General features: G+C 37.3%; 1 protein-coding gene across 1 annotated transcript; it reads right to left on the reverse strand.

The window, feature by feature from the left end:
• Positions 1-430: 430 nt before the first annotated feature.
• On the reverse strand, positions 431-24659 carry slc25a1b (slc25a1 solute carrier family 25 member 1b). The gene is made up of 9 exons (XM_041811625.1): positions 24297-24659; positions 12542-12649; positions 8795-8894; positions 7751-7889; positions 4332-4416; positions 3671-3775; positions 3470-3585; positions 3310-3383; positions 431-2268 (listed from the first exon to the last, which is right to left on the reverse strand). The coding sequence occupies exons 1-9, from the start codon at positions 24406-24408 to the stop codon at positions 2154-2156; spliced, it is 954 nt and encodes a 317-aa protein (XP_041667559.1). The 5' UTR covers positions 24409-24659; the 3' UTR covers positions 431-2153.
• Positions 24660-26563: the final 1904 nt, after the last annotated feature.

A 26563-nucleotide genomic window follows, 5' to 3' on the forward strand; every position in this document is an offset into this window, starting at 1 on the left:
GAAAAACGATTGAGAAACTCAGAAGTACCAACACATAAGCAAGAAAAACAACTGAATAAAGATTAAAAAAAAATTGCAATGACATAACTGAAGAAAAAATAGTTTAGAAAAGTTTGATCACACAATAATTAAAAGACAGAGCACAATTTCAAGAATTTTGTTAAAGGAAGAATTTCTAAAAATTGCTTGTTGATGAGAGGAAAACGTTAAAAGATTTAGATTAACTTAGTAGGCAAGGTCAAGTAGAAAATATCTAAAATGTCTTACATAATTTATTTAAAAAAGACTAATTTGTTGATTAAAAAGTTCATACAAAAAAGATGCTTTTCCAACTTTAAAAAAGGAACAAGATGCAAAGAGGAAAACCATTACTGAATAATAAGAAAATAAAAAAAACAAGACGTTAATGGTTGAAATGACCACGACAACATTAGCAGTCTGATCCCATGTTTATTTTTGAGTATACATGTTAGCTTTAATCCGACTGAAGGCACAATACTTGGTCTTAACTGCTGGAAGTTATCCGTGTTGACATGAAAAAATGCAAAGATATTTAAATAGTTATGACACACGTTAACGTTTACATGTCTGCAGGGTCAGGCTGCGGCTGAAGCAGAGAGAAGGCTCACTCATAGTAAACATTTGTCAAACAAATGACTGCATTGCATGTAAACATGCCAGACCCACGAGCTGCAAACTCCAGTCTGCTCTATCACACGGCATTATGAGCAGCAGTTGGCACATTGGGTCGTCAGTTGTCATAAACAGTAAGGGCAATTACTGTTAAAAGTTGAACACAGAGTCAGAAAATCTAAAATAAAAGCTAATCTAAACCATAAATTATCCATGGAATGAGATGGAAGGCACTGTTAAAGGCATTTCTCGAGCAGGCACGTCTATGCAATTAAGGCAATTTAAAATCAAGAATTAATAAAATAGTTAAAAACAAGAGAGGAAGATGAGAACAGCTCAGAAATACCCGCCTGGGAATAAACATCTGGCAACACTGCAGGGTGTGCAACTGAGTACAAAACTGAGAGCGTTTACATGGACGTGGGTATTCTGGTTTTGTTTTAAAGAGTTTTGTGATTTCATCTGCTGCCTTCAGCCAAAAAAAGTGGAAGAAAATGGATTCACTGAAAAGGCTCCAGGGTGGTGATTTCCCTAAAAGTACTATGGAAATAAGGTCACTTATGAAGACATTTCTAAGAGGCCAAACATCAGAACAAAAGTGCCATAAAAACTGGACTAGTATTTATCATACAAGCAGGGATACCAATGATCAGGTTTCTCTGTGTGCATGCAAACACCATCTCCTGAATTTGCTGGGATAACCAGGATACTCAAGCCCATGTAAACGCACTCCTTTAAAACAATCTGTAGTGACTAAGTACACAAAACATTCAATCACTCTTAATCTCAAAAGATCTCAAAATGAATCATACAATACATAGGCACTTCTTTATAGAATATATCTAGTCAGATCATGAATTAAAACATCTCTGAAAGCTCTTCACCTAAAACCTCTGCTCTGTGGAAATGTGCATCTCTAAATAAGCTGCAGAATATCTTCAAACCTGCACAGCCTCGATTATTATGACATTTAAGGCATTTAGTTGTTAATGTACCACTCGCCTCAGTTGCATGACATCTAAATATTTCATCAGCTAAGGAATGACATACTTAAAAGTCTCATAAAAAAAAAAAAAAAGGAATACTTGCATATAAAAGGGCTTTAAAATGTTTGTTCTCTGGTATAATTGCTCATTTCAAGTATAATTTTCGTCTACAGTGTCTAAATCACATTATAATGGGCAGGATTTACAAACAGAACTTGAAGCGCTACAGGCGAGTCACACTTTTCCTTTCTAATAATCCAATTTCTCTTTTTAATCAGATCTAAGTAAATGTTCTGTTCCTTTTCCCTGAGCTCTTAAGGAACTTCTGTAATTTAAGGAAAGACGCCAAGCCTAAGCTCTGACTCTAGAGCTTATGTCATGCAGGTAAGGCTTCGTTTGTGTTACAAATAAAATCAAGAGCATACCAAACCCTTCCCCTCTGTCTGAAAATCACTCAGAGGTAGATATTAGAACCTAGAAGCAGGGTTTGAGGAAGTCGTTATTTGGGAGTTGTGCCGCACTGCAGTATCCGTTTCAGTCCGTTTTCCAAACTATGTTCAAGACCTTCACGACTTCCTCGTAGATGATGAAGACTATGGCTACGTCCATGCACACTCGACCCAGCCGAGGAACAGTACCTTTGTAGAACCTGAATGGGACAAAAGAAAAGCCTGAGTTTGATTCAGACATGGACTGAAAATGCAACTAAAATGTTCAAATACACATCTTGTTAATAAAAAAGCATCCAAAAATTCTTAATCAAAGCAATCAGGACATATTTAAGGCAAAAGATCCCTAATACTAGTACATCCACTGGTAGTAATTGCATTTTTGAACCAATTCAGACCACAGAATCTCATATTAAGCACAAACCCACAACAAAAGCCATGTTTTGAGTGCTTTTGCATTAATTTATTAGACTTCAAAACATCTCTTTGAGTAATTTGATCAAGTGAAGGAAAAATCTGATTAACTCCAGGATGGATGGAAATTAAGCCTCTAATGCTTCTGTTTCTGCATTCTAGGAGTACGGTTGCAATACGCAACCTCATAAAGAGTAAGAATTCACAAACTTAGCTCACCTGCAATGATAACAGACTATTGAGTGAAACATTTCAACAAACAATTGAGATTATTTAAATGTCTTTATAAAAGTAAAGCTGGTAAATCATGTCAAAAAACAAGAAACATGCAGGAAGTGAACCTACAACATGAAGCAGGATAGGAAGGTTCCTTCTGCCACCTCTACAACCCAAGTATAGTATTAATCTGTGGAAACGCTGCTTTCTGTTAAAACCAAACTTTAAGATGTAGCAACCAAATAAATAGCATCCCAGTTCCTAAGAACGACAGATTCAGGTTCCCAGCCAGGCTAATGACATATTGCCCAGGCTAATGACTACTGTTTGCTACCTCTTCACTTGTCTACGTCCAAACTTAAAGTCTAAATATGGTTATTATTTGTTTTAGAAAAGCAAGGCAGCAATGCCAGAAATGTCAGACTTTAGGCTTCAAAATAAGCCAATAAAGATGCCATGCTGGCTTTTTCCATCACTTCTTATGCAGTGTATGAATGTGGGACCAATTCCAACGGTCAAAATTATTAGCAACTTATAAAAATTACCTATAAAACCAGCCTGCACAAAGTAGGTTAATTCTTTGTTCTGTTTATGAATGTCCATCAACTTACGCCATTGGTCCTTCATGCTTCATTATCTTGACAGCACAGTCCAACGTGCTTTTGTACTTGCTAGCTTCTAGACCCTGTTAAATAACAAACACACACGTCAGACACTCTGCATGGAGTTTAATCATTATATTCTCAGAGATAAACATGTTATTCCACCAACCTGCATTCTGGTTTTAATGACATCCAGAGGAGTGTTTCCAAACACACTAGCAGCACCAGCGACAGCTCCAAAACATCCAGTTATCAAGGGGTTAATAGCTTTGTTGGCATCATCACCTAAAAACAATGAGAACAGAGGATTCTTTAGCCACTGCTTTTTGGTTTTGGGTAGTGATAATGCAACAACATTTGAAGCACACACCTTTGTACCAGTTCCTCAGTGAAGTCATGACGTAGAAGCGGATGGCCTGGTTGGATCCTTGTTTTAGCACAGTGGCGGTGAGCCCTTGATAAGTCCCTTTAAGACCTGAAAGTAAAACAGTACAACCAAGACTAAGTTAAAGAAAACGTATCTCCTTTTAAATCATTTTTTGAAGACTTATTTTATCTCAAGGCCTTCTTACCTCATGCTTCATCTACATTGTTTTTATTCATTCATTGTCTTTGAAATTTCAATGCAAAATTTTACACATTGTACCTTTAATAGGAGATTTTCTGAGCATGCAAAAGCACACAGCAAAGTTTCTTGCAGTTTGCTGCAGTTGCTATGGCTTTTAAAAAAAGTCTTATTCTTGAAAGAAAGTAAGAAAAATAATAAAATGTTAAACAAAAAATCCTTTAGGAGACAAAGTTGGGATAAAAACATTAACATGCATAATTAAATTACGGAAACTCGGCTTTCATGAGGAAAAAGACGGCCTAACATTAGGTAAATCCCCCCATCCTACAGGTAAATTGCACTCAAACAGGTGCTGATTTTAATCTCAACACATGGAAAAGGACACACGGATCTGCCTGTTTTCTCCTGTGTGTAGTGGAGTTTGACCAGTAGGTGGCAGTAAAACGCAGCTCATCCTCCTTACCTTCTGTCCTGACGATCTCCCTCACCCCATGGAAAAATCCCCTGTACTTCGGGTTTGCTGACGTCTGATCATGGATGAATTTGACCTAAAAACACATAATTACAATGATTTATTAATAAATAAAAAATTCCAACGAGCACAAAGATGATCTTGACGAATGAGAAAGCATTTAAAATCTGGGGCATGTAGGGTTATATTCAGAACAGCATCAGAAATATGTGATTTTCATGAAAATACAGAGAATCTTTTCTCTTTTTAGAAGGACTGGATGACTGAAATGAAATCTTATGAAATAGAGCTGCTTGCATAACTAAGGGTGTCTGTTTCCTTGTCTGGTCTTTATTTTGTTGTATTCAGCAGTTTGAAGGGGGTAAAATCAATGTTTTTATTGTTTTATCTTAATGCATTTTGCATTTTAATGTCTCATTTTTACTGAAACATTTTTCAGTACTCTCTTGTGTAATTATGTAAAGCACAATGTGGCTGCATATTTAAAAAATCAGTCGAGGCGGGGCACGTATTCAGTATTTTTGATTGAATCCACAAAGAACCCTTTTAAGTTTGAACAGAGACACTGGTGCCTGATCCTGCTTGCCAGCGTCACTTGCGGTGATGGGAATCTGTCTCCTTTCAGAGATCCAGATCATGTGGCTCAGCTTAGTAATAACAGGGTTCCTACATACTACTAAAAAACAGATTTAAGACTTTTCTAGACCCATTTAAGACCTGATATGAGAAAAATTAACACTTCTTATGCAGCAAATGGTCAAAAATGAAGAAGATATCTTAGTACACCAGACCAGGACTACATTTTCTGATTTAATAAACTGTTTAATTAAAATGGAGCTCAGCAAAAGTCTCAGCTGATCATGGGCGTTCACTCAGCTAATCAGATTCTGCCACAACCCTGTTTGACCAATCATCTTCTACCTGTCATATTTTAAATCTGCCATTCTCTCTTTTACAGTTAGCCTTTCATTTCAGTGTGAATGCTGTCACCCTCCTCCACCCCAGCCACCTCCATTCCAGTTCATCAGCATCTAGTCCAGATCCTCACAGGTCTCCTGCTCATCTCATCCTGCATACCTCAGCCTCCTCCTCCAAGCCACCTCATTGGTTGCTGGTCCAGCTCTACTCCTCATCTGATCCTACATCCCTAATCAACAACACCAGTATCCAGACTCCATTGGGGGGGGGCATCCTATTCTTGCAGTTTCCCTCACTACCCCTTCAAGCACATGAAGTCATCACAATCAAATCTAGTCTCCAAAGACATTGCACATTTCTCTTTCATTAAAATTTGCAAAATAAATTACTGTTAACCTTGTATTAATTCTCTAAAAGTTTAAATATCAGATGCTGTGTGGCACAGAAGCTTTTTGGTCATAAGCATCCAATTTTAAAGATTGACTGTATCGTGGACAAGCAAAGATATATCTTAGCCAAGGTGCCATCTAAAATTTAAGACTAGCCACAAGCAAAACCAGACTTTTTAAGACTTTTATTGCTTTTTATTTCAAAAGCCCAATTTAAAACCTTTAAAGACTTTTCAAGGATCCACAGCTACCCTGAAAAAGTGCTGGTCTTTCAGTTCCCAAATGGCTCCTTATTTGGTACAAGTTTGACTTTTTCATCTATTAAGCAAAAACAAAAATGTGAAAAGGAAACTGGCTCTAAAACAGGAGCCAGCTCCTCTCTGTCATGTTAACGAGCCAGCTCTTAGAACCACACAATTCATAAACAACACATCACTATTCTCTCATAACTTGTCTTGAACTTAGTTCTCATTTCTATTCAACTCCTCCAGTGTGCATTTTCTAAATAGTGTATGGCATATCCTTTAAAGGCATGTTTGTGACAAAATTAGGAAGAAAAGATAAGTACAAAACATGGTGCATTTTGAATGTATTATCACTGTTGCATAGGAAGTTAAGATTCTTTCAGCTATTCAACAGGCTGCATAGAGTTGTACTCTAATTCCTAGGGTAGGAAATGTTTGCCTGGTAACCTAACATAATCGTGCAAAAACAGCAGGATGATATGGTTTGGTTATTTTGGTACCTTTCACAACTTTTGCCAGTGGAAAAAGAAACAAAAAGGCACTACCCTGAGGAGAACTGAATGAGACCGTTCTGTGGAAAAGCAGTTATAGTATCTTGTCTATATATAAATTTAAATATAAAGGTCTTTTTAATGAGAGTTCAGATGAAGACAGCAGCCATGCAAAACTTGCACATTTAATTTTCTGTGAAATTCTTTGAATTTAACTAAATTAAAAACTAAATGGTGTTGGTAATGGTGGTATTGAAAATTCTGTTGATTCATAGAGGGGGGAAAGTATAAAAATCCTTTACTTAAGTGACAGAAACTTCCCCTTATAGGTGAAATCTTGCATGCAAAATCCTTCCAGAGTAGAAGCATGTTAGCATTCCACGAAACTGTACTCATGTTACAAAAGCAAAAGTTCTTGTTTTACAGTAAAGTGCCCACTGGACTTGTATATAGTTCTTTATGACATAGTAAAATAGTTAATGCATTAATATTGATGTGCGGGTAGCATTTCCCTGCTGAGGCTGCTCAAGCTGAAGCTTAACCTTATGATATATCTGAGGGGTATGGAGATGATTAATATGACAGAGAAGATGATTTTAAGCTCTTTAAAGACGAATCTCTGCCCACAGCAGTAGCGATTTAACCACAGGCAGATCTGTTCCACATTTAAACCACTAAAAAGTCAGAAATGCTAACACACGGACCAATAGCTGTGCCTAATTTTCCCCTCTTAATACAGAATAGCATGTCACTGACTGATAAACAAGTGCTTACATGAACAAGATTTCCTTTAAGTGAAGTTTAGCTACATAAAAATAGGTTAATGTGCAACTTAAAAATGTAGACAGAAAAAAAATCACACTCTCTTTCAACACATGACTCTAATACATATTTAGACAGTGGACAGATGCAACCATGTGTCTTTGTTTGATTGTAACTGAGGTTTATTTAGAGGCAGAATAGGTCTAAAAGTAGATTTTAGGCCACTAATGTTGCATTTAAAGTATAAGACAAAGCAGTAAAATAGTTCTTAGCATATGTCAGCGGATTGTGTTGGTTTTACAGCCTGTAACTTACTGAATCATTGACTTTCATTTCTCTTATTAACCTTAGTGCCAACAGTAGAATTAGTGGTTTTAAGCACAAAATCTCTGAATAATAACGACTGAGAACTCAGCATGCAAAGTCAGCACCTAGCATGAAGACGGAGGATTCTCATCTGAGGAGGGGGCGGAGACTATAACATAGCTATGACTGGCAGCGCCAGCGTACATGTAAGCTCTACAAACTATACATCATTATTAGTGTTCCCAGCTTTTTATGTTGCCCTTTAGTGATACAAAACAATCACGCTATGCACATTTTACCTTAACTGTCTCCATAGGACAGACAACAACCACCGCTTCTGCCACTCCTGCCCCGAGCCCACAGAGGAATCCTCGTTTGCTGTCCAGCTTCCCCGATTCATCTCGCATCTTATTACTGAGGAACTCAAACACCCCGAATCTGTGGAAGTACACAAAGAAAAAATACAGATTATTAACTCAAATAAACTAAAATATTAGGCTTTCTTTTTTAAACCATTCAAAGGTTGCATGTAGCTGCAATTATCTGCAAAAAAACACATTTTAGGGTAGAAAAGTTGCAAAAAAAGATCCCCTAAATGTTTGTAGGAAATAATATTTTTATTAAAAGCTTATTAACAAGTCTGTATGCAAAATATTTGCAAAAGAGCTCTGAGCAATAATACCAGCACTCTAAATAAAAAGCACAAGCACATTTATAATCATGTGCAATGCATCACCACTATAGCACTTAACCATCTGTCTTCTGCTCTTTAACTGCAATGGTCAATGGTCTGGCATATTAACATGTCCATGTTCATTAACGTGCATCGTCCCCTCTAATAAATAGATAAATAAATAACATTTATAGCTGCAGGTTTGTTGGATTACATTCCCCTTACATTAGCAGGTGCAGAGATTCTTTGGCTTATTAGAGAGTGAGTTATTAATGGCAAAAGTCATGTTTTTAAAAGAAAATGAATTATTTTCAATAACATTTTTTGGGGATTCCTCTGTTTATATTTTCTCCTTATAAACATCAGAAATTAGTGCAAATATTTCTAAGATCCCAGGCTGATGTTAAAAAATAGAATTTTTGGTTGAATTAACAGTCTCAACCCAAAAATATTCAATTTCTAATCATAAAAAAATAGAAATGCTACAAAAATCCTCCTCATTTGATGCTGGAAGTGTGTCAAAGGATTGCAATTCATAAAAAGTCTCAGCGATAAAAAATAATGAATGCAGAATTTATTTCCAATCACCTCATCTGCTCGTAGTCACAGAGGTTAATAAAAGCTTTGTAAGTGTCTATTTGTGCATGCATATGCTGGACAGTTGCAGTACCTGACTGCTGCTTTAGGTATGGATCCGTACAGCAGAGAGCTGAGACCTCTATAAAGACCCCTCACCCCATGACCGTTCACCGTCTGCTTCACACAGTCGACTGAGAGGAGAGAAACAGGAGGAGAGAGGGAAGGAGAGGCAAAGTAAACATGTGAGGTGAAAAAGAGGGCAAGAAAAGCTTACATTATAATCGGCTGCTTTTAGAATAGATGGTATGGGATTAGAGTAAAATCTCTGATTCAATCACAACAAATTCAATTTACAATCATAAATGATTCCCTTTCAACTTAAAAAAAAAAATACAAATGAGAAAAGTTTTGGTTTTCTCTCTATTTTTGACACTTCTGTTTAAAAAATCTTTTTCAAAAGAAAAACGTCATCAACAACAAAAAAGCGTCATCACTGCAAGACGTTTATAAGTGTTCATTTTTCTGGTACAATCTGATTTCTGATTTAAACAGAGGGAACTTTTTAGCAGAGTCAAATTACATTTCATATCTGCTAGATTACGAGGCAGCTCACCAAGAATGTTTCTTAATTCATCAAATGTCCCTTTAATTTTAGGATACAAAAAATCTGACTTGAAACTTTTTCTAGACATTCTTTATAAATTTTACAACTCTATCGCATTTTCAATTTATAACCCGTTAAATTAACAGCAGTTTTGTAAATGTTTTTTTGCTGAAAGAAGGACAAAACTGTGTCAAAAAAATAAATAAAAATAAAATGCTGGAAGTATTTGTTATTACAATGTGCAAATTAGGCTTTTTGACAACTTTTAGACTATGAGAGAAAACCCTGATACCATAAGGTAGCTGACAATGGAAGGTCTAAGCTGCCTAAAAACAGCTGCACCACAATGTAGAAATACCTATTTATAAGGGTTGCATAGTAAAACAGCATACATTTACATTTTAACCACAAAATACAAAGTATATCTGCACATTTCAGGATACTTTCTTCAGATTTTAAAGCATTTTTAAGTCCACAACTTCTTTAGACTACTCTAAAAATTGAAAAACAACAAAATTCAAGACCTCTTACATGTAAGACATTTCAATATTTCTAAAAGCCTTAATTTTGGCTAAAATGACTTATCAACTTATAGTTTTTTAAGACCCCACAGGCACCCTGTACTTGTCTATCTTCTCTAATCTCAGAGTTTTTCCATCTCATGGAACTCTAATGATTTCTATCCAGTTATCTAACGCAGGGGTTCACAACCTTTTCAGCCTGCAACCCCCAAAATACAGGTGCCAGAGACCGGGGACCCCCACTGTACCTAAAGATGGTTGAACACAGCCATGAACATTCAAGAATAGTCATGTGCAGACAAGGCCGCCCATTAGGGGTGAAAATGGGAGAGCTTTCTGGGGCCCAGCCAAACTGGGGGCCAGCAAAACAACGGTCAATTGTAAAGTTAAACTGTGGTATTTTATATTTAACCTGAACAATAACCACTCTTATCAAAGAAAACAAATTTTAATTCATTTGTGTAGGAAGTAGCCCTCTTTTAAAAATGTAAATCCTTTTCTTAAAAACAGAATCAAAATACATTAAAAATAGCTTAAATGGGTTAAAATTGACAAGAAATGGTGGAAAAGGTGGTGAAATTGGATTCTAAAAGTAGCAGAAATGGCTTAGTAATGTCAAAAATTAGATAAAAGTAGAAAAATAACCCCCAAAAAGTGTCAAAAATGGGTTAAAGTGTCAAAAATGGGCATATTAAGTGGAAAATAGGAATTTCAAAAGGGGCTGAAATGGCGTTAAAGTGGCAAAAATAGGTAAAATTTGGTCAAATGGGATGAAAATTGATATAAACAGGCAAAAAGGGGTTAGCTGAGGCAGAAAAAGTCAGAAACTGGCAAAAAATGGCATATCAAATTGTGAAATGTGGCTTAAAAAGTGGTAAAAGGGGTTAATAGTGACAATAATGGATCAATAGAGCCAACAATAGGCAGAGAGTTACAAGACTGGGTTTAGAAGTGGCAAAACAGGCAGAAAAAAGTGGTACAAAGGGTTTAAAATGGACAAAAAAATCTGTTTAAGTTGCAAAAATTTATTAAAATTGATAAAATTGGTGGGGAAAAGTGATGAAAATGGGTTAAAATGTGGCAAAATTGCTGTAAGTGGCAACAGTGTAATTTAAAAAAATGTTCTTAGTGTTTTATAAGGCATCTGGAGACCCCCCCTCAGTGTCTCACGACCCCTAGTGGGGTCCCGACCCCAACGTTGAGAACCCACCATTTATCCACCATTTACCAGTGATTGTTTTTTTTGCTTGTTTGCTGCTACTGGAAATATTTTTCAAAGTTGCGTTAAAGTAGAAACTAACAAATTTCCAAAATCTGCTGCATGATTGTCAAGTTTTGCTTTTATGGATAACTGTAACTGCATGATGACTAACATAAGTGCTCTCTGTTTCTGGATCATTACAGATGCATTCATTTATGTCTATCTCAGAAAGTGAAGCATTATCTTACATTCTGCCAAAATATCTGATGATAAATGAGTTGTGAATATTAGCAGAGATGTTCATATCTTTCAGATCTGCCTATACAATAATGAGGTTTTTAAGCTTTTATCTGCCAGCGTTGATATCATAAAGAAAACATCCCATTATTAATTAATGTTAGGTCTTTGTAAATATTATGAATGAGTGTGGTCTAGACCAGCTCTTCCGTAAAATGCCTTGATATTTAATTTTTTATGAATTGGTGCTATAAAATGACAGATGCATGGACAGGATGGATGTATTGATTGTGAAGCACGCTGTATGGCCCTGTGTATGAAATGTGCAATATAAATACAGTTTCCCACCAGGGATTAAATGAATCTATCTTTGTTTTTAGGGTTAAAGTGAGGCTGAAAACTCATCTTTTAAAGAACCTTTTGTGGCTTCAAGGCAGGTTGTTTAAAGGCTTCCTTTTTGGATGATCTTTTCATAATGCTCATTAACTTCATCACGCTGTTGTTGTGTTTATCTCTGCAGGAAGTTCAAGACGGGAGGGTGTGAACTACAGACGCCCCAAGGGAGTGACAAAGGAAGTTCAGGAGAAAGTCTGGATTTTCATTTCAAAAATCACCCTGAACCAAAACTACTACAGTACTACTGCAATTTACCAATAAAATCCATGTATCTCTCCGCCTTTATTTGTGTAAATTATGTTTAACATGTCGTTTCATTAAAGAGGAGAACAGTCGAGTTTTGTGCTGCACGTGTGTCCTCTAGAGCCTGAAACAACAAACGTCACACTGAGAGACAAACATTTCAAAGTCTGTGCCAAAGTTCAGCTGCTCTGAGTGAACAGATAACAAAGATTAACTTACTACGCAAACTGTTCCTCCATGTTTATGCTCAAACCTGCAAAAACACCACGACTAAAGAAACACCTGATTGGTTCTAGAGCAAAAAGACAAAAGGAAATGTAATGTCTGTACTTATTTTTGAGACCGCTGCTTATATTAAATACAAATAATCCACCATGGAAAGGTACTTATGGATTAGTAGTCACCTTTTATAGTAAAATAAATAATTTTCCAATTGTTTTACTACACATTAAACCATGTATATCTACCCTTTAGGGCAACTACAGCGATGATATGTTTGATATGCTGTTTTAAATAAAGTTTTGTTTGATCATTTCATTTTGAGATATCTATTTACAACATCAACTTATGAACTTATTTAAGCTTGTTTAAATTTCCAGCTTATTTCAAGGATGCTACTTCACCAAAACCACTCACCGATGCCTCTGTATTTGGGAGGATTGGCCTTTTCATCGAGCTGCAGCTGTGTTTTTACGTACTCTGTGGGGAAGGTGATGCAGATCTCTATACCTCCAGCTATCCCTCCTGAAATAACATGAAGACACAGACGGGTTAATAACAGAAGGGACAATACACAGGGACAATCTTAAGATTAAGATTTAGGCTCAGAGAGGAAGATGCTTTCATTCTTAAACATGTCACAGCATAAATGATAATAAAACAACCAAATGATGACTAAAAATTTAACCTTTTTTTCCATAACAGTTCATTTTCCTATAATGTTTAACTCTGGCAGGTCATTTTAAAACATCTGTGACTATATCCTCACTGCTTCCCTGACAGAGACGTTGTCTGGATGGGAGCATCTGTTGCTCTAAAACCTCTTTCTACTTTTCAGCATTGATCGTTCCTTTCCGTTCCTGCCCACGCCATAGGCACTAATGCAACCCCATACCATCAGAGATGCAGGCTTTAGAACGGAGCCAGGATAACAAGCTGGATGGTCCCTCTCTTCTTTAGTCTGCAGGACACAGTGTTCAAAAAGAATGTCACGTTTTGATTCCTCTGACCACAGAACAGTTTTCCATTTTGGCTCAGTCCATTGAAATGAGCTTTGGCCCAAGACGGCAGCGATTCCTGTTCAAATATGTCTTCCTCTTTGCATGAATTTGTGGATGGCCCAGGCAACTGTGTTGACAGACAACGATTTATTGAAGTGTTCCTGAGCCCATGCGGGGATTTCCAGTCCAGAATCATGTCAGTTTTTAATGCAGTGGCCCCTAAGAGCCCAAAGATCACAAGCATCCTATACTGACCTTCAGTCTTGTCCTCTATGCACAGAGATTTCTCCAGATTCTCTGAATCTTTGATGATCTTATGGACTGGAGATGTTGGGATATTCAAACTCTTCATAATTTTATGTACGGGAACATTTTTCTGAAATTGTTACACAATCTTTAGATGTAGTTTCTTGCAGATTGGTGAAATCCAGGAGGCTCTGTCTCTCTAAAATGCTCCTTTTATACCCAATCGTGTTACTGACCTGTTGCCACTTAACCTCATTAGTTGCAAAACGCTCCTACAGCTGTTTTTAACTAGTACCACTTACTTTTCCAGCCTTTTGTTGCCCTGTCCTTACTTTTTTGAGATGTGTTGCTGCCATCAAATTGAAAAAAACTAGCTAATATTTTTCATAGAATGATAAAATGTCTCAGTTTCAACATCTGACATGTTGTTTATGTTCCATTGTGAATAAAAGATGGGTTTATGAGATTTTCAAATCATTGCATTCTGTATTTACATTTTACACAGCGTCCCAATTTTTCTGGAACTGGGGTTGTACCATTATAAAGTACACTGGGCTGCTTTTCTGCATGAAATGTAAGATACAAATTAAGCAAGCTTACCTTTCTTTGCCTTGCTCTACTTTTGTCACCCACATTTATGTGAATATATCACCACACTGCTCTAATAATGAGAGGCTGACGTGAGGCTTAGAATCAGCACTAACATGCATTTTTAAAACATACAAGAAAATGTATGACAATTTACAAAAAAACAGTTTGATTTACAATCAAAAAGGAGTTAAAAAAAACTGCAGTTAGTGAGAGTAAGTTTCACAGAAAAAGCAAGCTGGAGAAGATTAACCTACACGTTTTCTTTCAAAGTTGTAAGTTGCACATTAGTTATGACTAGAGGAAGTTTCAGTGGTATTTAAATGTCGTCTGCTGGTTTCACACTGAGCACACAGCTCCACCTTAACGCCCTGCCTGTCACACATCTGCCGTTGAACAGCGAACATGCAGCCTGCAGCTGATTGGCTGGTCCGATGTGGCCGTGAGTCTGCCTACAGATACTCCCTCTGGCATGACTCCAGCTGAAGGGGGTGTGTTAGCCTTCAGAGCACACACTGTTCACTGATTCACTGTACAATAACACTCATACAGGGTGGGAGCATGGCCTGACATCTCTGACGAGATGGCAAGTTTGCATAAAGTGCAAAGAAACTTGAGCTTTCTGTCATTAAAGGGGCACATTTCAGCCTGCAGATATGTGCTGTCGGAATAACTGTGCTGCATGATTTATGTGGGGGGCCTTCAAGTTCCAACAAACTTGGAGAATCTGCAAAAATTTCTTTACAAATCAAGAAGATGCCGAGCCTTGCAGAACCACAGAGGATGAAAATAACCTGTTTGGCTCATTGTGAGAGAATTTTTATTTATTTATGACTTGCACAGTTGTTGAGAACTCCTAAAAGTTTACGATTGTTGCTTGATGTCAGTGCACAGTGACATAGATTGCAGAAGTAGAGATTGCACTGCAGCTATTACAGCCTTTTTATGGCAACTGGCTGAAGCAAGCTAATGGAAAAATGTCTAAAGTCCTTATACTTTTAGTTGCACAGACCCCAAAATGTAAAGAACAGGGCTGTTATGTGGGTCTAAACCTTTAGATCGTCAATATACCTCTTTTTATGTGTCTCAGTTTGTGTTGTACCAGGTTTAAAATGTCTGAATTTCCCTTTAAAACTCATGCACATAGAGAAGTTGAAGGTGATATCTCAGTTTTACAAACTGGACCACCCATGATCATGCAAACGCAGCATTAGTCTACGTGTTAGACAAGTTATTCTGCAAACATCCGTTACTGCAACAGCCCTGCCAGTCAAAAGCTCATCTAAAAATCCTCCTTATGCAGCCTTTTGACACTGAAACGTTATAAAAACTGAAGCCTGAGTAAGAAAAAAAGTCCTGCTGTGAAGGGCAGATGGCATGGTTGAGATTTGTACAAGCTCAAATTCATCCTAAAACACAAAAGGGCCCTTTGTCGGTGCCTTTAACATGCGTTCTTCCTTCCAAAATGCCATGCAGAGAACTCACCAGCGGTTCAAGCCTGCACTCACTCACACCAGGTCGTTTGTGCACACGCAATCATAAGATTACAGTTCCACAAAACACTGCTGTTCACCAAAACAAAGTGCAAGTTACCAATTTAACGTGACACACCCAGGCATTCCTATGGTTAAAGCCAGGCTGGATCTCAACCTACAAATTAGACTCCATCCACAAACAATCCACATCGCCATTCTGCAAACAAACCTCCATGTAGTACCTGCATTCAGGCTCCATGTTCAAGCTGGAAAGAAATATAGAACCAGTTTATCAAGTCCAACATGTAAGGGCTACTTCAACTGGTATTTTAGCAATGAGTGGTAGGGGAAGTTGATTCATAACAAAATAAAACCACGCAGAGCCCTTCTACAAAGGAAATACAGCGTACAGCATGTCTACCTGCTAAAGAGCTGCATTAACCAGTCTTTTTAGCCTTAAGACACCACTGTAAATACTGTAACAATGTTACAAAAATTACCTCCTTCTGAAGCCCTGCTAATGCAGATAATTTGAATAAGAACCACTGATTTCTGACAATCTCTTCACAATAAAGTGCCTGTTTTTTTCTTACAATTAAGTGCTTTTATTGTGAAACAGCCATATCAGGAAATCGGGTGTTTCAGCAGGAGCAGCTTAACTTAAAAAATAAAGATTTTACTTCATTATATAGCCTCTTATTTGAAGACGTTATTATAATTATTTATGTCATTACATTATGCTGCCCGTTATAACAAAGTTACAAAAAAGTGACTGCTTGGCTTTTGAATCCACCAGCTCCGTGGCAGGTGGACAAAAATGTTGATTCCAAATGCTATCAAAGGTTTCCTATAATGTCTGGCATGTAACATCATGTCATGATGCACGGTATCTTATTGTACCTTACATGGTAATTGTTTTGTAGTCATCCGACTATTTAAAAACATTACACTACCCATTCTCACATTCATTCACTGATGGTTGCTATGAAAAATTGGCAATCCATATTAGCTAATCCCATCCGCATGCTTCCATACCCAGTAGCTTTGACGCTGTGTCCTGTGGCATTCTTGACTCTATTTAACCCTCTGCCGTTTTTCAGTGTAGCGACGTCTATGAAAGTGGGCTTAATTCAGATTTTTAGATTTTCTCTCCAAACACCAGCAAAGCTCCTCCTCACTGTTTGGTGAAAACCTCACGGTTCCAGGTCAGCAGCGAAGACAGACAACTTTTCAATGACAGCGATTTTCAGCTGGAGTCATCATCAAATCTCCTTACTTTGATAAAGTAGCAGGATTTTTACAAACTCTCCTCATTTCTGATGAATAGAAAGTCAAAGTCAGACTGTTAGTGTGCTTTATAAAATAAGGACGTTTATCTCTAATAAGACCTGGAGCATCACTAAACTACCACTGACCTTTCACTGAGTCTTGCCACCTTCATGATCATTGTACTTTACATTCATGAACAGTGACAACAGGCAGATCCGTAAAGAAGACCTAAAGGAAAATGCATCCAAACATCTTATTGTGGGAGCAATTTGGGGTTAAGTGCCCAAGGACACATCAACCTGTGTGACTGCAGGAGCTGGGAGTTGAACCTACAACCTTATGTTTGTGAAACGACCGACTCTGCCTACTGAGCCAGTCACCCCATCAGCCTGTGATATATCGTATCATGGTAGCCCATCACATAACACCGTAACATGGTATCCTGTCGTTTTTCGGTGCCGATACCGAGTATTAGAAGTAGCAACGGCACAGTAGCAGCAGGAAAACAGGCAGTGATGCCATAGTTGTGTCAGTATCACCCAGGCTGAAGTGTTGATTGGCTAAAACTCATGTGACATCTAGCCAATCAGACTGACTTTGGAGACTGAAAATAAAGCCAGAGGGAAAGACATAATTTGCAGTGGAAATAACTTGGCTCTCTTTTTCATTGATCAATTTTACAGATTATTGGTAAAATAAAACACAAATAGCAATAACTGGCCATCAATAATCAGCCAGGCTGATAATCTGTCCACCAATAAATCTGTGTTGTACTATAGTACCATGTCATGTTGTCATATCGTATCCTAACATGTGCCATAGTACCATACTGTAGTATTGTAAAGTAAAATAGGGTTTAGTGGTTTATTCATGCATTGGCATGTATTTATTCCCCTGTGACTCACTGAAATCTGCCTTTAAATAGATCAATAAAAGTCAGCTTGAGTCATTTTGTTTCTCTGATTATTGCTTGGTCTTACACGCCATGCTCGCCATACTTTATACCATCACAACTACGACTAAAACCGATAACACAGAGTACAGGAAATCATCTTTGCCTTTTTTGCGTAAGCTCCAGGGCAGAACCTTTGACAGTCATGAGTGAAGAGGCTGACAGAGCGATGTGCTTTGTCATCATGGCTCATGGTACACGGACACCCAGAGGGAGGAGGGGGGGGCCTCTGAGCACACAGCAGCAGGGGCAGCGGGTCAACAGAAAAACAGGTACCGAACTGCTGACAGGTGCAGAAAACTACATGAACCAACAAGCTCTTCTTCTGAACTTTTAGCCTTCAAACTTCATCAGAAGCACCGACTCAGATCCAGCTTGCCGTGACCTCTTTCTTAGATCTTTCTGATGAAGCAGTAAAACCAATAATGATTGCCTGAGCTCTGAGTGAAGTCTGAGCATCTGTCACTGATTGACTAACAAAACAAGGAGATAATCAGAGTTCATGCCTGGAAACATTTCTTTGTAGAGGATCGGCAGCTAAAGGTTAAAGGTTTCCAGACTACATACCAGTCTATCCAGGAGGAGATCTACTGTACATTAGTAGGATCAATATCCCTTTATTATGACACATTAAGTACATTTGAAGTGGTTTGTGCTCTAAATACTGTTCTAATGCATTGAAATCAACTTTGCACATCTGGTTACAGCTCTGCCATATTGTGCATATTGTAGCCTATGCCCTGAATTTTGCACTAATTGAGCAGTTCCCTCATTAAACACTGGCTTATAAGGCACATTTCTAAGGGGTGTGCGTTTGAAACAATGTTTAGCAAAGGTTAAAACATTAAATCCCTCTACCTACAGCAACTTAAGCCTTAAAAATGGTAAGTTTGAAGGAAAGAAAGTCTTCTCGATTTAAACCTCAATATCTTATCTAGTGAACATAATCTAATTTACAGGTTTATCTTACACTAGTGTGGCACATTTAGCAGCAGTGTCCAAGGGTGTATGCTCTAAGAAATGCTATTTCTGGGTCAGTATTTTGCTCTCAATGGAGCCTTTAGATTTAAATTTGCAGGACATAAAACTGTCTTGCATTCTAATATATAAATCTGCATCATTATTAATTCCTATCCAAGCTCAATATCCTCCTCCGCCTCTCTCTGGAAATGGATGTGGCTTAATGGATGTGGCTCTGTTGCTACCCAATTCATACTGCACATGTCCAAACACGCGTCTACATCTGCCCGTCAGCCTATCAAAGCATTTTACAGCAGTTACTGATCGGGCCAAAAATACCCAACTGCAGCCATGGGTACCGTACAAACCACAACTCCTACAAAACACGCTCCCTACAAAAAACGCACACTTGTGCTATTTGCTTAGTTTAAGGTAAACTTACATTAGTTTAGATAGGCCTTAATTAGCTTTAGGTTAGGTTTAGCATTTTAATTTCCACTGGTTAGATTTAGGGGTAGCTCAATGGGGTAGGTGTATATTTTAATTAATTAGCTTTCAGAGCAGATGTAGATGTGTGTTTGCACATGCGCAGTATTAATCGGGTATCTGGGACGGATCGGGTAGCGACAGCTCTCCTGATCAGGAGAGGAGGGTGTAACTTTCTTCCAAGCAAGGAGAGCCAACCAAACCTGGGGGCGGGGCTAACTCCCCACATGACATCAGCAGGGGAATATCTGAGAATGGCTTGTGTCAGCACATTTTCTGAATGGTATAGAGGGGATTGTGGACAGACCAGGGGCACATATTTTTGCTAGAAAATCCTGAAAAAGTGTTTTTTGCATATTACGTGACCTTCAAGCTTTCTAAAGATGCACTAATTGTAGCCTATGCCCTGAATTTAGCAGAAAATATACTTTCTTGACTACTAACGTTGATATCTACTGAATTGGTGAGACTTAAGCACTTTCTTGCTCCAATACTAACCATGATGACACATTTATAATATTCCATACAATGTTTTTAAAAAGGTCAGTGTGTTGAAATCACAAATCTACATCAGTATAAAGCATACAATGTAAAATTACTTCAATCTACTACCTTAAAGTAAGAAAAAAGAGCACTCTTCTTGATGCTAACATTGATATTTGTATCTGTTATTATCAGAACTGCTTGTATACATTTAATATGGCACATTGAGAAGAACTTCTAAAGGGATTTATGTTCTTCTTAGCAATAATCTGAGTCAGTATGTTAAAATCAACCACCTACGGCAGTTTACAGCCTACTGATGACGCACTCATCGCATCTGACACCCTAAATTATCAGGAAATATATTTCACTTGAATTTCAACACTGACATCTGGACCACTGTAAATTATTTCCTTCCTTAAGTTCACTATCTTCCTGATATCACACTTTAAAGAAATGTTTCAAAGAGTTTGCATTAGCAGTGAGTTTATGGGTCAGTGTGTTGACTGAACCGTGTTCAGTTCTTAAAGCGTACTGAAGTTGTTCTTATTGAAACTTTAACCCTTAGATGTGCAGGTGATTATGGCAATGGATGAATGTACAGGTCACAACTTGTCCACGAGAGCATTTTGGAGTTGTTGGATTGTGTATTTGATGAGTCTGATGAGGGAAAGCCGGAATGCTGTCTGCTTACATTGAGTTGGCACAGCAGGTCCGAACTCAGCAGCAGCCGATCTAAAAACAGCTTGCACCGACAACTGAAGGTAACGAACCTATTATTAAGACTATAGGGATTATGGCAATGGATGAATTTGCCAAAATGTTGAAGTATCCCTTTAACTGAGAAACTGTTGCAGTAAGAAGTAAATTCAACAGATCAACTTTCTCCAGATGTTAAGAAAGTTTCAGATGAGTTTATGTCCTTAGCAATGCTTTTCATTGGTCCATGTGTTAAAATCAGTCACAAGCAGATCTAACTCTCCAGTTCAGTACCTCGAAACTATAAGACTTTCAAGAAACCTTCAAAGTGGGTTAGATCTAAACAACGCTTTTGAATCAGTCATTATGGTGAAATCAAGCCCTTACAGCAGATTACAGCTTTATGATTACAACTCTTTCAAACCCATGGCCTTGAAATTGCAGACAAGAAAGTCTCCTTGACTTCAAACGTTGATATTTACACAGTCTCTGAATGGATTATAATTATACCACTGTGCTAGTGATAGCTGGGCTGGAGGGAGTCTTTTCTGGTTTCTGTCCAAGCCATGCTTATGACGGGGAAATCTCAAGAAAACGTGGAGAAATTTACTTTGAACTTTGCATGAATGTCCACTTTGACCTAAGGATAGACTAGTTAGATTTGTAAGGTAACAGGTGAAATGTCAAAGTCACTAAGCCTCATGGTCATCACTTTACTGTTAATGCTAAATCTCGAAGAGTGCTTTGAAGGATTTTTTATAACTTTTATCAAATGTCCACTCTGACTTAAAAAAAGGTTAAATTATGGAGGTCAAAGGTCACAGATTAAGGTCATAATCTTCAACTCTTTTTTTATTTTGATATCTAAAGAAGGCTTTGAGGGATTCTCTTCAAACGCTGCATAATATGTCTACTCTGACAAAAGTTTGAACTTTCTAGATTTGGAGCTCTAAGGTTAGAGATCGAGTTCATTGAGCCTCATGTTAATCCTATGCTTATCAATAAAATATCCTGAGAAAACTTAGAGAGATTTGCTTCAGGCTGTGCATAAATGTCCACGTTGACTCAAGAATACAGTAATTACATTTTGGAAGGAAAATACAAAAGGTCAAGTTCACTGGAACTCATAATTATCCCCAAATCCCTAAATTATTCCTGCTTGGAAGGATTCAAATACACTTTGAGTAAATGTCCACTCTGACTCAAAGATGAATTGGTCAGATTTTTTATGTTTGAGGTCAGAGATCGAGCTCAGTGGGCCTCATAGGCATAAATAACTGATTAGATTTAGGAGGTCAGAGGTCAAGAACACTGGGACTAGTATTTGTCCCTTGCTTGTTAATGTGATATCTTAAGACTGCCTTGAGCGATTCTCTTCAAACTTTGTATAAACGTCCACTCTGACTCAAGAAGCCTTGCTTGTGAGTGTGTTATCTCCAGAAGGCTTTCATTTACATACTATAGACTTTGCATAAATGTCCACTCTGACTCAAAGATGAACTGGTTAGATTTTTGAAGTTAGAGGTCAGAGGTCAAAGACTCAAGGACTTATGGGCAAAAATAAACTGACTAGATTTAGAGGTCACATGTAAAAGGTCGTGGACACTGGGCCAAATATTTGTCCCCTGGTTGTTATAGCGATATCTCAAGAACTCCTCGAGGGATTCCCTGCAAATTTTGAATAGATTTATATATTAGATTTGGAGCTCAAATGTATAAGGTTAAGGTCACTGGGCCTCATGTTCAATCCTTGCTTTGAACACAATGGCTCAATAACGCTGTGAAGGATATTCTCTTAATTTGCTAAAATGTCCACTCTGATTCCAGGATAAAGTAATTCAATTTCAGAGGTCAAACTCAAAAGTAAAGGTCACGGGGCCTCATGTTCATCCTTGCCTTTAAATACAATGGCTCAATAACTCTTTAAGGGATTTTCCCCTGATTTTGCACTAATGTCCACTCTGATTCCAGGATTAACTCGTTGCATTCTTGAAGAACAAGTTCAAAGATCTAAAAAACTTGTTGGTTGCCACGGTTGTCCTGGGTTTGAATCTGGCCTGTGGCCCTTTCCTGCATGTCTCTCAATACAATTCTATCTGCTGTCCTCTTCTGTCAATAAAGGCCTAAAAAAGACCCAAAAACATCAGTCTTTTAGAAAAACTTGTTGGTTTAATATTTCATGAATGCACTGAGGAATCTTTGTAAGATTTAGAGCAACCTTACACTTGGATTTGAGCCTGAACTGACATGCTTTAAGTACAGGTGTCAAACTCAAGGCTTGGGGCCCAAATCCTGCCCATAGAAAGATTATATCTGGCCCACAAGATCATATCATATTTGTATTATAACTGGCCCACCAGTAAGAGGTCTGCAGATTTCCTCTCGTATAATAATGTAAAGTTCAATTTGATTTTTAAAAAATCCTTTTTAAGCCATAAAAATCTGAAAAAGTAAAGAGTAATAAAAGTTTTCATAAAAGTCAAGAATGTTGGGAAAGAAATTAATGTGTGTTTTTGTTTCATATTTTCAATTCTGCATCTCAAGATTACGACTCAAACTTATGATTTTGACTTTTCATTTCATGCTTTGACCTTTTCAACTCATAATTTGGACTTTAGGTCACGTTTTTTATCTTTTAGATCCCCAATTTTAAATTTGAAGTCATATTTTTAAATGTTCAACTTCTTACTTTGGTTTTTAATCCCATATTTTGACTTTCAACTGTTTTTCTCATATTTTGACATTTCAAATGACTAATTTTACTTTTTATATCATATTTTGACCTTTAAACTCCAACTTTTGAATTTAAGTCATATTTGAAGTTCTTAAGTCATCATTTTGTATTCTAGCTCATATTTTTACATTTTCAACTCCTATTTTTTGGCTTTTTAATCACACATTTTGAACTGTCAGACTCACAATTTAAAATTCTAAGTCATAATTTGACTCCTAAACTAATGATTTCAAAATTTGTCTCATATTTTCACCTTTCAAACTTGTGATTCAACTTTCTCCTCATATATTTGCTCTTTAAAACATTTTTGTTCTGTTTTTCATATCGTGTTCTGATCTTTTAAAGTAATAAATTGGAATTTTTATTTCACATTTGAGCCTTTAAACTTATCATTTTTACTTTTATGAATTTCCAAATGATTTATCATCAGTGCTGTTTTTTCATATTTTATTGCTGGTGAAAATGAGGTTGACAGTTATGGTTAAATGTTGGCCCTGTTAGGCCCTCAGGTTAGACCTGAATCCCGAATCTGGCCCCTGCTGTGATTGAGTTTGACACCCCTGCTTTAAGGGGTCAAAGATCGTAGTTTTTTGAATCACCCTCACCTCTATATGCTAAACAAGCGCTCTAATTCCAAGTTTATTACAAAACATGAACATACATCACGAAAAAAAATAAGATTTCAGCAGGTCACAACAGCAAAGAATCCACTCAATCCCTCCTTCTGGATGCACTGCTGTCCTTTCACTGCACAACTGTCCACCTGACACAACATGCTCACCAGGTGGTAGTTCTACTTATACAACTGCCTTTTACACACTGATTGCCCCTGGTTGTTTTGCATTTTAGCTGCAAAGATACCTCCTCCCAGTGCCTTACAGTGTCACTGAATGTAGAACAAAAATGTGAACAATCTGCTGCCCCTTTGCCAAAAACCAATTGTTGCTGCAGTGTGGCCAGGCTGAGGTAATCTGTTCTGACAGGTTCTGTAGAAAGAAAGTTAATGAGTTTTTCCATGAATCCCTCATTGTTTCAGCTAACCGATGTTATTTTACTCTTAAATTAAGCCTGTGTCCCTTTAAGACAAGCATGCAGTCCTCCTCCCTACGGGGTACAATGCTTTCTTCCTGTGCATCAGTTTAAACACAGAGCTGCTGCCAAAACCTCTGAGTTCACATCTGCACGCTCAGCTACAACTTGTAAACAACTTTAATGGCAGCCTTTATGTGCACGAGGAGGAGGAGGAGGAGGAGCGCGTGCTGCCTCTAAACTTTCTTACCTGCCAGGATAGCCTTTCCAGGATGAGTGAGTTTGGCTTTCCCCGCCGGAGCCGCAGCAGCCAGACACTGCGGTCTGTGAAACGGGCTCACAAATCCCGGCTGTTCGGACATGACTCTGGCCTCCAAACTTTTTTCCCTTTCTGTCAGTAAAGACGAGCTGGACCAGCGCAAACAGCCTTCAAGCCCTCATGCAGACTGGGTGTTTAGTGCAGCAGGAGTCCGTGTGCAAACATGCAGAGGCCAGGCAGCAGCGGGGGTGAACATTGGACTCTGGCTGCTGGTCTGGACTTGATAAAGTCCGTGCTGGAGTTCACTCCGCGGCTCACACGGGCTGATAGCGTCGACTCAGTGCTCATTCAGGGCGGGGCAGCAGCACGATATTTCCCCTCCTCCCCAACACGGAAAAAAACGTCATGTTTGTCTCAGATATTTAAGGTGGACCGGGAGGATTTTCTGCACGGCAGAGCCTCTAGTCATCAAACTTCCGGACAAGTTTAATGACACCAATTCGCCTCAAGAGGGCGCTATTTCTCAACGCATCCCTGATGGCAAACTACTTTTGTGTTTCATCTCATATTTTCACTTTTTCATCTCACAATTATGACTTAAACTTATGATTTTGACTTTTTTTCTCATATTATAACCTTTAAGGTTCACAGCTTTAAATTCTAAGTCATATTTGGACTTTTAACTTATTATTTAGAATTTTATCTCAGGTTTTGACTTTTTGAACTCCCTAATTTGTTTTTAAATCCAACATTTTCAACTTTTATACTCACTGTTTTGAATTTGAGCTCATATTTTGACCTTTTAAACTCCCAATTTTGAGTTTTAGCTAACATTTTGACCTGTTCATGTGCTAACTTTGACTTTTAATCCCACAATTTCAAATTTTAGAATAATAATAATCTGAAATCATTACTCATATTTTGACCTTTTACATTTATTATTTTGAATTTTAGCTCATATTTTGAACTTTTAAACTCATTGTTTTAATTTTAGCTCATTTTTTTCCCTTTAAAACTCATTATTTTTCACCCATATTTTAACCATTAACACAAGACTGCAACTTTCTATTTTAAATATTTGCAATTTAAAAAACATTATTTTGATATTTAATTTTGTTTTGACTTTTGAACTAATATTTTTTAAATTTTATATCAGATTTTGACATTTTAGGTTCGTAGCTTTAAATTTTAAATCATACTTTGACTTTTAAACTGATTATTTTGAATTTTATCTCACAATTTGACCTTTTCAAAACCAAACTTTGACTTTTGAACCCACATGTTGACATTGATACTCCTTATTCAAAATTTCAACTCATATTTTGACCTTTTAAACTCATTATTTTGAATTTTAACTAAAATATTGACCTTTTATACTCATTATTTTGAATTTTATCTCATATTTTGACATTTTAAACTAATTTTGAATTTTAACTCATATTTTGACCTGTAAAACACGACTGCCACTTTTTATTTCAAATATTTCCCTTTTAATAGCATAATTTTGACATTTAATTTCATGTTTTTATCTTCTCAACTGATAAGTCTGGCTTTTAATCTCAGATCTTGAGCCTTAAAACTTCTCATTTTGACTTTTTCAAATTTCAAAATCTATTTATCTTCCATGCAAACTTCTCCCCATAATTACTTACTGGTGAAAATGAGGTTGACAGCGATATTGACCCTGTGTGACTTTCTGATTAAACCTAAATTAATATTATTTATTTGTTTTATTAATTTTGCATTGAATCTTTCAAATTTTGTCTTCTGATCCAGATAACATCAGCCCATTTCATCTACAAGTACTGATTTATGGTGTTAATTGAAATAATGATAATGATAATGATAAAACTGTATAGGGGGAAAAGAAATAAGGACAAATTGCTGTACTGAAAAGCAGTTTTGAATAGCTTCTTTTGTTGAATATTTATTGGCTTAATTTTTCAGTATATTTTAAATTCTAATGTCCTATTTTAACTTAATGCCATTCTTCAAGCTTACTCTCATATCCACTCCTTACTCCACCTTAAAGGTGTGGACTTTGTTCAGTGTTTTAACAGATTATTTTCCCATGCCCCTGGTTACATGCAAGGACATCCAGAGAACCACCGGGGCTGCGTAAATCCTCCCTGTTACCTGATGGTGCTCAGGCAGATTACTATCTATCTATCTATCTATCTATCTATCTATCTATCTATCTATCTATCTATCTATCTATCTATCTATCTATCATTTAGAGTCCTGGGTTGTAGCTTCTG

The sequence above is a fragment of the Cheilinus undulatus genome, linkage group 17 (assembly GCF_018320785.1).
Source record: "Cheilinus undulatus linkage group 17, ASM1832078v1, whole genome shotgun sequence".
NCBI lineage: Eukaryota > Metazoa > Chordata > Actinopteri > Labriformes > Labridae > Cheilinus > Cheilinus undulatus.